At 39.4% G+C, this 13,672-nt stretch overlaps 1 protein-coding gene and 1 long non-coding RNA gene across 18 annotated transcripts in view; one reads left to right on the forward strand and one right to left on the reverse strand.

Moving 5' to 3' along the window:
* Window positions 1-13,672, forward strand: part of RYR2 (ryanodine receptor 2) — an 847,904-nt gene that overhangs the window by 456,206 nt on the left and 378,026 nt on the right. For all 17 annotated transcript variants that reach the window (XR_003095960.1, XM_025213656.1, XM_025213760.1 and 14 more), the window contains 2 exons: window positions 5,157-5,260; window positions 12,545-12,628. Coding sequence is in view for 16 of the 17 variants with exons in the window: in XM_025213656.1 (XP_025069441.1) it covers window positions 5,157-5,260; window positions 12,545-12,628 (188 nt within the window). In the remaining variant the exon portion in view is untranslated. The remainder of the gene's footprint in view (window positions 1-5,156; window positions 5,261-12,544; window positions 12,629-13,672) is intronic.
* The window catches only part of LOC112551665, a 32,877-nt gene that overhangs the window by 7,019 nt on the left and 12,186 nt on the right, over window positions 1-13,672 (reverse strand). The gene's annotated exons all lie outside the window — the stretch shown is intronic.

Here is a 13,672-nt window from a genome sequence, read left to right on the forward strand (position 1 = left end):
GTTGGAGCAGCACAGTGGTTTTTTTCTGTGAAATACCTCTGTGAAGCACTGCAGTGGGGTGCAACATAGAACAGGTTTAAGACTTTTTAACATATGGTTAGAGCTATTATGGATTTCTTCTGGGAAACTTCATGGGTTGTCCAAGGATCAGGCTGTTTAAGGCAGGTACTCCTTGGCTCACCCTAACACCTTTGCCTACCATGAACCTCCTTGAGCCACAGTATTGTAGTGTCTCACAGCAGCCATGAAAAAGCGCTTCTGAAGGTTCTCAAGGCAGGAGAGTTTGTGTCATTTAGGTAGTCTTTGTACCTATTTTCCTGCTCCTTTCCATGATGCATAGAAGGGGAGAAAATCTGTCTTCTGGCTTCATAAAATGCAAATCCACCCAACAATATTTATTGGATATTTTAAAGTCAGCTGAACAATACTTAGTCACATAAGCTAGTTATGTAGAATACAAATGGCAGTGGTTATGCAGACCTACTTATGGAAGGAAATGCTAATCTATAGAGATTTGGATTCTTCAGAGAAACAGACAATAAATTGTAATAGTTGGGTCCTATATATATATATAGGAAAACAAATTTTTCACTAGCAGTACTGCGTCAGTAAAGGAATCCCTATTCTTATTACGCTCAAATAACACCAAAAATACTGTAATCTCTGTAACATCTGGATTTGTCACTTTTTTCTGCTTTCTCAGTTTATAAAAATACATAAAAATATAAGGAAAAAGTTATTGCACTTGATGCAACCTGATGAACCAGACAATTTGTTTAAAAGTCACACAAAATTATTTGGTACAGCTTCCTGCCAATACATCTGATAAAGACTGTTTTAATTACTATAAATTTCAACAATTTAGCAGTCAGATCAGACTAAGAAATTAAGGACAGATTAGATCTGGTTAATTGAGGAGCCAAACCTATCTTTCATTTGTAAAATTAAATAAAGGTATTTTAAAATATATATAAATATTGCTTTTTTTAGAACAAGTATTATGTGACTTTGTATTTCAGTAAAATGTCTAAGTAGTTTTAAAAAATAAATGACATGATCTTCATAGCAGCTTTATAGAGGTAGGTAGAGATTATTAGCCCCATTAAATAAGTTAAAAATAGCTAAGTACAAAAGGATAAATGGTCTGATCATGTCTCCTTGGAGGTGCCATTGGTACCAGATGAGTAGAACACATTTCTGAGATCTGAAGTCTTTAAATGTTGGTGGCAGTAAGACAGTTCCTTCTAGCCTCCAACCTAAATTCCACAGCTACCTCTTGAGGCTGTTACTCCAATTCCTGTCCCCTACAGATACAGAATAAAATCCATCTTCATCCTCTCTATAATCACTCTTCAGGTATTTAAAGACTGTTATCAAATCTTCCCTCAGACTTCTCTTCTCCAGACTAAATATCTGTAGTTTTATTCAGCCTCAACTCATAAGTGTTGCCTTCTAGGCCCATAACCATTTTGGTTGCTAGACTCTTTCCAAATTGTCCACATCCTTATTGATGTGTGGGACACAAAACTGGGCACAATATTCCAGGGAAGGACTTTCCAGTGCTGAATGGAGTGGAAGAACACTTGATTTGCAAGTGACACTCCTGCTAATATAACCCAGTATACTTTGTTTTGTGGTGAAAGCACACACATGGCTCATTTTCAGTTTATGGCCTTCTGTAACACCCAGACTCTTTTTTGCAGTACTGAAGCCTAACCAATCACTCCCCAATCTGTATTTGTGCATGCAATTATTCCACCCCAAGTTCAGGACTTTGGACTTGTCTTTGATGAATTTCATCTGGTTAATTTCAGACCATTTCTCCAGTCGATCCAGGTCATTCTGGATCCTAGCCCTGCCCTCCAGAGCATCTGCAGCTCCACCCAACTTGGTGTCATCTGCAATTTTGCTAAGTGTGCAGTCTATCCCCTCATCCAGATCATTAATGGAGTTATGAAATAATACTGCACCAAAGACAGATTCCAGGGTGAACCTCCCTTGATACCTTTTCCCAACTAGACATTGAGATACTGGTATCAACTTGTTGGATCGTCGTGCTCAATGGAACATGGAAACATTACTCAATTCTTTTGTCTAGTGTGTATCTTAGCTTGTTAATGAGAATGTCCTGAAAACAGTGTCAAAAGTCTTGGTAAAGTCAAGGTATATTACATCCACTGCTCTTCCTCCATCCTCTGAACTTTATCATAGAAAGAAACAAGATTGATCAGGCATGACTTGTTGAATGAATCCATGCCGGCTGTTCTTGATCCCCATTTTTTTCTAGGAGTATCACAATGGATTCCTTGAGGACCTGCTCCATTGTCTTTCCAGGTATCAAGGTTAGGCTGACTGGTTTGTAATTCACTAGATCTTCCTCCTTTCCTTTCTTAAGAGGACATTGTATTTGCCATTTTTAGTCACTGGGGACCTCACCTGTTCTCCATGAGTTCTGAAAGGGAATAGTCAATGGCTCTGAAATTACTGCAATCAATTCTTTCAGTACCCTAGGCTGCATCCCATCTAGCCCTGAGAGCCTGAAAGAAACTAGCTTTTCTAAGTAATCTCCAATCTATTCCACTATTCTGAGCTGTATATCTCCTTCACTATCTTTGCAGACAGCTGCCCTCATCTGGTAGCTGACTCCATTTGTGAAGACTGAAATGAAACAGGATTTAAATACTTCAGCCTTTTCTGCATCATCCATAAAAAAACCTGTGGCTTCTTTGCCCTTCTCTTGTTCTTGACAAACTTGTAGATTTCCATTTTCTTGCCTTTTATGCCTTTGCTAGCTGCACCTAAAATTGTGCTTTAATTTTCTCCCTGCATGCCCACTCTTAAACTCTTCTCTAGTACTGTGACCAAGCAACTATTGTGAGATTCCATTTTGAGTTTCAACTCATTGAAGCGATTGTTGTCTGGGCAGGCTGGTCTCCTGTTGCACGTTCTTCTATCACATTGATAAGATAATGTCACACTTCTGAGAAAAAAAATGCTAATTAAAATGTTCTTATTAAATATGAAAGGTTGTAATGCATTTTGGGGGTTGAATAAAAGATCAGACAGTGGCATAATTTTACTTATCACACATCATCTAGAACTGAGGGCTGCATTTTCATTTACGACCAAAAATTCAGAATAAATTGGCTTTAAATGTGTCCATATTCTGAGGTAATGGAATCCTCCTGCTTCTCTACCTAAAGCAAACATGCAGTGTAGTTGCACAGCTACCATATGTGTAGACAACTAGTCTTCCAGGTCGTAGAAGGATTATAAACATCTGTTGACATATCTATGCTGCTTTTGACTGTGCTAGGACATCTTGCTGTGCAAATGCACTCCATGCACTCTTTCTCACTCTGCATGTACTTAGTGCCAAAAAAGTACCCACCATTCAACCATCATTAGAGAAGTTCTTGGCATGGGTGTCTGAATTTGAGAGCCTGAAAGCAGAACTGGGCATGAGGCAGATAGCAGCTAATTTGCGTTTTTTTTGGCATTTAGCGATTACAGAACAGAATTGGAATCGACTCACCAGCGGTCAAGTCTAAGTCCTTTCCTCAACTATTATTTACCTCTAGCTATTTAACAAAACTGAACATAGAAAGTGGAAAACTTCAAATCAAGAAAATTACTCCGAGGGTCTTAATTAAATCATATATCTGTATGCAGAAGGAGCTTCTGCATGAAGCTCTCCATTTCCATATGCTCAGTCACCCCATAACAGATGCTACATAAGCCTTTCTTTAAAACTTTGGTCTTTTCTGATGAAGAAGTTGATCACTGGAGCGTACTTCAGGTGATACTAAAAGAATCAAATTGTTTGCCCCCATCAGGACCATGAAAATTAGTTCTCATCTGCATTAGTTGAAGCGCTCTTGAAGAATCCCAGAGATGGCTGCAACAGAGGAAGCCACTGCTGTTGTAGGACCTATAAAGCCATCCTGCTAAGTGAACACAGTGTAGGGGCAGAGAGGCTTTGTACGGATGGTCCATGCTCTCCTGAGAATCATCTTTCTGTTTAGGGCTAGATGCCAAAGATTTTGCTGGAGGAAGCTTTTTTTCAAGAGCTCCCCGCCCTCTTTCCCCCAAATGTTTCTGTATTATCAGTGACACATTTCTCATACCTATGCCGGTTTCCAAGACTGGCATCTTTCAGTATCAAATATTTCATTTTGGACATAAGCAATATTTTTAAAATTTCTATTAACAAAGTTATTGAACTGCCAAAGAGAATGTTTAAGTTCCTGTTTTCCTTGTAACTTGTTTGGAAAAAAAAATTGAAGTAAGTTTGATTTAAAAAGTACTTTCAGTCAATGTGCTATTATACTTTTTATACAATTACTTTTATCCAATAATTCCAAAGTAAACTAACTAATCAAACCTCAAAACAGCCCACTGAAGTACACAGGCATTCTATTCCTTTTTTTCTAATGGAAAAAAACTATAACTGAGAGGGTGTGATTATCATGTGCTCAAGCGATTTGCAAAGCTGAAAATGTACTCACAATTGACTGCTTAAATTGAAGGGTTTAGTAAATGACTCTTATTGACTCCCTAGCATCACTGTAATCAAAATAAATTAATATGCCAATCTTGCATGTGTTCTGAATACTTCTGCCAGCTGATATGCTGCTGACCATCTTCTAATCATTTTAAGAAGCATAAATTGAGTGATCTTTAGAGGGGATATTTGTCTTTTGACTATTCATGCTTGCATGGCATGATTTTCAGTATTATGCACATAGGTTTAGCTAGTAGGTGTCATATACAAATTTTTACATGCTACATTGAAAAAGGATTAAAAACAGTCTCTAAAATATTTGAACTTTTTATGGCTCAGTCTGTTAAAATCTACTTCTACCTTCAAGGTTGTAGTGACCTCTGAATAATAATTTTAAGTCAGTCTCAGCTGCTTCTTTCTGTGTACTGTTTTGAAGGACTGGGTAATAAAATGTGCTTATATTTCACTTTAGATATGGTTTTTTGACTGAGTACCAAAATCTGCCTCAGCTGAGCCTGTAATTTTACTCCAGGAACATCAAATTGTACCAAAGCACTTTTCTGTTTTGAGGAGAGTGGTTTTGTTTTGTGTTTTAAAAACATAACTGTAATTTTTAAAGTTCATTTAAACTCACTTTCTTATTATCCTGCAGGTGAGAGATGACAACAAAAGACAGCACCCATGCTTAGTGGAATTTTCAAAGTTGCCAGAGCAGGAAAGAAATTATAATTTACAAATGTCGCTTGAGACACTGAAGTAAGTTTCTACAAACTACAGCCTTAAATTAAGTCTCTTTTCATGGCACTTTCCTTGTATTTGTATAATAATCTCCTCTTTGGATGGGGAAGTTCTGTTTTTAACTAAGGCACAAGGAGTGAGAAGTGGGTTCAATATGTATTTCACAGCACTTGAGGGAACACTCCATTTCTAACTTTTGATTTTTCTTATTCTAAAATAACTGCTTTAATTTATCAAACTTTGCCTACAGTGTTGGGCAGAGGAGTAGGGGTGGATTAATTTATAGAAGTATGATTCAGAATCTGAAATGTGGAAGGTTTTCTAGCAACATTCAATGAACAGTAACAGTATCCCATTCAGTATTGGGGTAGGTCACAAATATTAGTGTTCCCTACATTTTTCAGGCCCCGGTCTGTAGTCCCCTAATCTAACTCAGAAAAAACAAAGTGGTTGATTATATATAACTGCATATTGCTTATTTTATTTTAGTGTTGTTATTACTTAAAATTTATAGGCCCAACGAATTAAGCAAATGGAAGATCACTCTGTAGCATTTGTCTCCATGCTGCTCTTTTAAGGCATCTAATCACTGGCCTGTTCCTTACTGGGACATTCCAAAGTGCTAATTGCATTGTACTTTGGTGGCTTTATCATATAGACATTAATTCTCTAGGCACTTGAATGAGATTGTCAGATTCATTTCATTTCTGCAAGTCTGCAGAAGTGGAAGCATAGTACATTAATCCACTCTATTTAGTACTATTGCTGTAGTGATTTGAATTGGAAACTATTTTTAGTGCAGCTTGAAAACTCCTTTATCCCCCACCTGCTCCCCCCCCCCCCCCCCCCCCCCGCACTACATCCTTTCTCCTGCTCCAGCTCCCCCAATATGGTTTCGACTTCTCACCTAACATGCCTCGATATAAAAGTTTATACACTTAGTTATACACTTTCAGAGGCCTGGATTTGGTCTTTTGTGCCTTGCTTCACCTTGCACATATTTAGGCTGCCAATCTGCCTAATCATCCAGCCCTAACCTGAGCAGGACTCCCACTCTTTGTCTCCATCTGCTTGTCCCTTCCTCTCACCAACAGGCTACCTTCACGGCCCTCACTTTCACCTGTCCTTGCCAGGCTACCCTTCAGAGCACTTGCCCCTCTTAGGCCTTCTTCAGGAACTGGTCCCCAAATTCAGGGTGCATCCCTGGCATCTATTGTGATAGCACCTCTCCTAGGGCATCCCTTCATGGCCTCCATCGTTTCTCATAGCTATGCCCACGTGTCACAGGTCTTACTCTAATTCCCTTCACTGGGGCCTCTGGGCCCTTGGCCACATCTTAATGTCAATTCACTCAGCCCATGGAGTTCCTGACCCTTGCAGAGCTGCTTCCTCACTATCTTATTCCCCTAGATCCTTGATCTTTGCAGGGTTCAAAGCACAGAGGGCCTCCCATGTATCCCTGTGGCCTCCAACTGCCCCTATAGTCAGAGCCAAATCCAAGTTAACACAAACCCAAAGCAGAAACAAAAAATAAAACTTATTTTGCTGTACACTGCTCCCTGCTGAGTTCCTTCACTTGTGGGAATCTGGGCCAGAATAGGAATTAAAAATGTATGCAATATAGTAGCTCACCATGACTTGAAAACAGTAGATGATAAGGGGCACTCGACACTGAAGGGTACTGCATGTAGTGGGTACCACTGTGCATTTTATTCAGATTGGCTGTGTTAACCTATTCTTGTGGGAGGTTTCCATCAGCATGTTTCCCACTGTGGGCCATGTCTTTTTATAGTCATGCTCAGTGTGGGATGCATTTAATCAACTTCATAGTTGGCTTCCATTACCGAGCAAAGTTGCTTTTGGCAGCAGCTTAATAGTAGAACATGCAGTTAATGAGATTTTCTTGTTAGCAAATGTAAGGTGAGGCTTTCCCCTCCATACTAAATAGCAGGCCTATGCGAAGCTTACGTCACTGATTTGATTTGGCAGAGATTTGGCCCAATTCGGTGGCCGAATCTCCGAATCCAAATTGAATTAGGAGACCCTTTAATCTCTCCAAATTGAATCGTAACTTTCTGAATTGAGTCGGAGAGATTTGTAAATATTCGATGATTCAGACATAGACACAGCTTTAAATGTTTTTTCTACATATCTCTAGGTACCAGATAGCTCCTGAATGCTGAGATGGTGGGGTGGATGAAGTGTCCAGAGGAGCGCAGGGGGCGTCCCCCAGCTTGCTCGGCAGCAGACCCAGAAGTGGACCAGAAGCACTTCTGGTCTACTTCTGGGTCTGCCGGGGAGTGCACAGAGGGCCCCCCCCCCAACCTCCCTAGCTCAGCAACTGGTGCCTCCTGGGTCTGGAGAGGCACCCAGGGTCCCCCTGTGGCTGACTGCTGAGTTGGGGGCTCGGGGGGGGGGGGGGGTGCACTCGACGGTGAATCTGGAAATGGACTGGAACTACTTCCAGTCCGCTCCCAGGTTTGCTGCTGAGCATGCAGGGAGCCCCTCTGCGCTCCTGTGGTACACTCCACTGCCCCACTACTGCAGCATTCACAAGCTACCCCTGGTACCTCAAAGTGTGTAGAAAAAACATTCAAGCTGTGTCTGTGGCTGAATCACTGACTGTCTGAATCAGCATCGAATCTTCAGATTTGGCCGAATTCAATTGGGACAGTGATCTGAATCAACTAATTGAATCACTGTCCCTGATTCAGGCTGAATCTGAATCAAACATGGCCCATTTTGCACACCTCTACTAATTAGGAAAAAAAGGCACATTTTGTTTTTGAGTAAATACACTACTTACACTCGATCCCATTCCTACACATGCTTACATTTCTATTTTCAGTTCCTCTTTCATTCTGTTTTTATGGTTGTTGTTCTTTGGTTTACTCTCCTTCCAGTTCCATTTATAGACTTAATTGTGTGTGATGGCTATATGTGTCATATTATGCTTAGGACCATATTTCAATAATGTTACTTTTGTGGATTAGCACCTAACTCTGAGGGGCCTCCAACTGATTTCATTGGATCTATTTGTTGTCAGAAGGGCAATTAAAATCTGACTCCAAAGCTCCAGTTCCCACTTCTCCAGTTATGATTATCAAAGGGAGATAGTTATGTGTGTTTTTCAGAAATGAGGTAGGGTGTCATTTCAGATCATGGATGGCCAGGTTTGGGGGTCATTTGTGGTCAGAAAAAGCAACTAAGATCTGAGGGAAATGCACAGAGTCTGAGTATAGGGGAGCCAGAAAGCCAGGAGCTCTATCTGAGGAACTGAGTCAGAGATCCAGAGGGTTGAGCAGAGAATGAGTTCAGGAGGTCAGCTGGGTTAGGTAGCCTAGAAATCAAACCAGAATCAGGTTAGGGAGCCAAAGGTTCAGACCAGACTTTGGGTCCATGGGAAAACTGGGTTGGGTAGCCAGAGCATTTGACAGATAGCTGGTAGAGGTATAAACCAAGGCTGAGGATCGTGGGCACAAGATTGAACCTTGTTGCCCAAACACTTTCTCTTCCAAGTCACTGATTTTACAGGAAGGGGTAGAGAGTCAGTTGGCCCTGGCTGGCCACTCTGATTGCAGAGAATGGGTGAGTGGTTATATCCAGATATCTTGTTCTGAACACCTGTCAGCTCCAAAGTTCATTTTGGGAAGTGATAGACTCGGATGAATGCCTGTGCCAGACAGGCTGAGGCCCCAGATTTAGGGTCATGGCCTGACGCAGTAGATTTGAACTTTATTAGATTAACTAAATCAGAGATGTATAAGATTTTGTAAGCAGTGGTTTACTTCATCAGATGCTGTGAAAGGACTGCAAGAAGCAGAGTTTCTGAAGCTCTGAGAAGTTCTGCTTCCTGCATTCCTTCATGGCATCTAATGAAGTAAGCCACCGCTTATGAAACCTTATGCAACTCTGATTTAGTTAGTCTATTAGGTGCAAATTTACCCAACCTTCTCCTTGATTCTAGTCCTCTTTGTCCTGGTGCAAGTTATAAAAGGAGAGAGAGTGCTCAGATTTCCCTATTGGCTTAAGATCATTTACATCAGTGGAAACTTAGGTGCAACAGAGTTCATCTCTGTCCACCTTGCTACCTTCCACCAGTCTCTGCCACCTTCCCATCATTGTGGATGAAGAAGATGGTATCAGAGGCAGATATACTGCTTCTTTCAGGTTTCCTCTACTGAGGATCTATATTGCTGGCCTTTGGAAAAATGGAGTGTCTGTGTCTTATGGACCTAATATATCTGTAAACTCCACACAGTTCGCTGGTTGACAAATAAGTCTCTCCCTCTGACTGAGATCTCTGGAACATTTTTGCACATGGTAATTTGAGCCCATTGTCTTAGATTTAATATTTCTTTGCTGAGGGCCAGTAGTGATTGAATCTATTAATCACCCAGTCTTATACTGTGTTGCAGTAATTAAAAATGATATTCCCCAAGGGGAGTGTTTATTAGTTTTCTTGCAAAGCTCAATTTTTAACTTTTGGAAAATCTTCTTTTTCAGATAAAAATGCAGCAATTTTTAAATGAGAATGTGCCTATTAAAAATAGAATAGTCTTAATTCCTTATTTAAAGGTAACTTATAAGGTCTGGGTTCATAATAAACAACCATGCAATTCACTTTATATGAACGTTAAAAAATAAGACCTGCATGAGAATCAGTTGGAGCCTATGGCTCATCAACCTGAGCAGCAACACATATAACAAAGCAAGAATGTTCTAAACAAGAGATAAGCCTAAATCAAAATTTTGCATTCTGCCCTTCTTGAATGGTGGCAAAATTGCATCTCAGTCAAACTTTTACATCTCTGAGCTCTGTCTCAATCAGTCTCAACCAAACCCATGCACACACACACTGGGGCCAAGTTTTGATCTGACTGGTACAGAACTAAAGCATTCTCACCACCCCTAATGAGCAAGATGAAACTATGATTGAACTGTGTTTCCCAGATAGGAAGGGTGGGGAGGAGGCTGTGCTCCTTATTAGGGTCAAGGAAAAGGAATACTAGGAACCAGGGGAAAGCAGCATTGATACTAGGAACCAGGGGAAAGCAGACCACAAAGCAGAGATATTCCCTGTCTGTTCTCACTGGGTGTATCTACATGTTTAATTAGCATGAAGCAATAAAATCCAGATTTTATTACTCCAGAGTTTGTTGCTCATGGGTATGCTGTTTGAATGTGTGCCTGTGAGCAATAAACTCCAGAGTTTATTGCCATTTGCACACGTGCCTAGGGCTATAGCATGTTGATCTGGGTCAGAGCAATCCTGGCTGGCAGAAGGCCGGGGGGGTCTGATATGTTTGCCAGCCCAGGTCTGCTCCCCCCAATTCATTGTGCTGTGGAGGGGCTGGCTGGGACATGAAGGAGTTTCAGCATGTGGCTAGCCAGCAGGCAGCCCCTGCACTGAAGCATCCTTGTGCCCCAGCCAGCTGGGGCAGCATCTACACATGTGCTGCTGCCGAGTATTTTACTCTGTAGCAGAATAGTATTTGTAAAATATGGACACGTGTAGATGCTGAGATGTTTACTATGTGGCTAATTAGTCTACTAATGCCTACTGTGTCTCATTACTTGCTCAGGGGAGAAGAGTCACAACTGATTTATTCCAGTTGATTCCCCCCAGCCTCCCCAACAATAATTTAGGCTTCTGTGCTTTGCTCTAGCCTTTTTCATCTTATTTGCCCCAGATCATCTTCCTGGGCTTGAACTGAATGAACCATATTTCCAGGATAATATGGGTCTAGTTTTGGGAATCAAGAAGATTTTTTTTCCTCCATTGGACTAAATTGGCTGACATTAAGTATTTCCTACCCCCAACTTCCTTGAAGTATCAGAAAGCCTCGTCTGGAATAAAAGAATTAACTATTAAAAATGTAGGAATGGGTAATTGTCAGTCTGCAGTTGGTGTTCAGATAATGGAAAAATGGGATAGCTCTGACAGATAAATGAGACCTCAGAGGGAAAACTAAAGTCTTTATAACCTACGTCTCCCACTTATTCTCTCTACCTCCTCAAAGCACCTGGTAGGGAGGGTTGGAACTGAGTGCTGTGTTAGGTTAGGAAGGTCTAACCTTGGTTTTATATGTAAACCTACACTGTACCCAGTTATATGTCTGGTGTGTGAAATGGATGGGTATACATCGCCCTTACCCAGTATTAAGGTAATAAATTTGTGGTCCCCACCTAAAATCCATTTATGTATCTGTTTTTTTTTATTAATTTGCATGTCCTGGACACATCCAACCACCTTATAGGAAAATGTGTTAACCTTTCTAACAATACACTGTTGACTCAGCTGCTTTCTTGCACAGATGATAATCCTACTGAACCCATTTTAAAGTGAAGGTAGAAGCTATATTAGACAAAAGAAGAGTCTCACCCACTTATTTGGATTTGCCAGAATCTGAATTCTCTGTAGAGGTGGTATACTCTTCAGGTGATAAAAGAAAAAAAAAAAGACCTTATTTCATTCTTTGGCCTTTGGCCCAGTAAAGGAGGAATATTGGCATGATTCAGAAGAAGCCAAATATAATTTTTCTTTTTTACTGAGGTCTGTGACATACAAAGTCTCTGAGAGTGAGTTAATGGAAAAAATAATAATTGCTAATTGACTCTATAAAAGCATCTGGAAATGCTAAAGAAATGACAGCTTATAGTCATCATATCTTTTGAAGTATGCTATGTGGGAATTTTTTTGTAAGGCAAAACCAATCCATGAGTCAGCATACAACAGTGCTTAATTATCTATACTTACTTCACCCAAAAGAGAGTATTGCTATACTAATTTGCTGACTATGAAGAGTCTCCTCTGGAACATGTATGCAAAAAGAAATGTCTTGGATTATACAAGCATAGTGTCTTTTTTATTTTATTAAAGAAATAGGCTGTAAGGTGGAGAGGAGGCTCTTTTTCTATCCAACTTGTTTAGTTACTGTTTGTTAGTCTATATTTGAAATCTTTATCCCATATAAAACTCCCATTTTAATAACAATCTGTTCTAATGTTTTAAATTGATTACTTAGAAATGGCCTGCTAAATTGTAATTTTCCTAATACTGCCAAGATGTGTATAACAACTAAAGATTTTTACATAAAGACTAAATGCTATAATGTTGCTGTCATTGATCTTTTTTTTCCTTGTGGAAATGTATGTATATAGGAACTTAAGAATGAAGGAGTGAAAGAATCCTTCAGGCTATCAAATTCAGGCACATCATTTTATAATTCTTATCTTGTATAGGAACAGATAGCAATGTATAAAGCTTTACATTGATTTATTGTGGTTTTTGCCTTCCAGGACCCTCTTAGCATTAGGTTGTCATGTTGGAATTACAGATGAACATGCCGAAGAAAAAGTGAAAAAAGTTAAACTTCCTAAGAAGTAAGTTGACATGCAAGTATATTTTTGTATGAAAATATGAGAATATTTTGTTTTTATACATATGTAATACACATATGCATATACACACAGAGGGCTTTGAATCCTACATATAAATGTTATACAGCACAAATTCCTTACAAAAAACCTAAGATTTAATGTTTGGACAAGCAGAAAAATAGAAGTGGATAAGAACTTTTATAATGTTCATTAAACTGACTGACAATTAATGGTTCTGGCATTCCTTTTTAGATAGCACTTGCGTTGGAGTTATAGGATTTGAAGAGGAGAAATGGTTAATAAATTTTTTTCAATATAAAAGTAACATTCAGTAAAATTTTGACAATTTTGAAATATGTCAAAAAGTCTTTTTAAAATTAAGACATATAGTGGTAGTGAACCAAACCCAAAAAGAATGCTAGAAGAAAGTACCTGTTTTTTAGATCAATCGTTAACTGAAATGTCATTTAACATTACGGTTATTTTAAGAGTTTTAAGACTGCTGCCTCATACAATATAAAGATGAATGCAAAGTACAACAAACAGAATAGATGAAGCCAACATGTGCCAATCAGTGGCGACAGTACAATTTTTACTTTGAAATGTATTATATACCTTTTATGCCCCATTAATTATGTATTTTAGTCCAAATAATAATATATTAAGCATAAGCCCAAACATACTATAAATATGTGAACGTGAATCTGTTGGGATAGTAACTCAAATAGTATTATTTTATTATTTAGTATTATATTATATATATATTTATATATTATATTATATTATATTTAGTATTATACTATAGTATTATAGTAACTCAAATAGTAATCATATTTATAGTAACTGGCAAGTGCAGGGTGCTGCACTTGGGCAGTAGTAACCAGCAGCACACTTATAAGATGGGACACTCCCTTCTTGAGAGCACGGAGGCAGAAAGGGATCTTGGAGTCATTATTGACTCCAAGATGAACATGGGCCGACAGTGCAAGGTCATGGTCGGCAGGGCTAACCGGACCCTATCGTGCATCCACAGGTGCATCTCAAGTA

This window comes from Alligator sinensis, unplaced genomic scaffold (genome assembly GCF_000455745.1).
Source record: "Alligator sinensis unplaced genomic scaffold, ASM45574v1 scaffold93_2, whole genome shotgun sequence".
NCBI lineage: Eukaryota > Metazoa > Chordata > Crocodylia > Alligatoridae > Alligator > Alligator sinensis.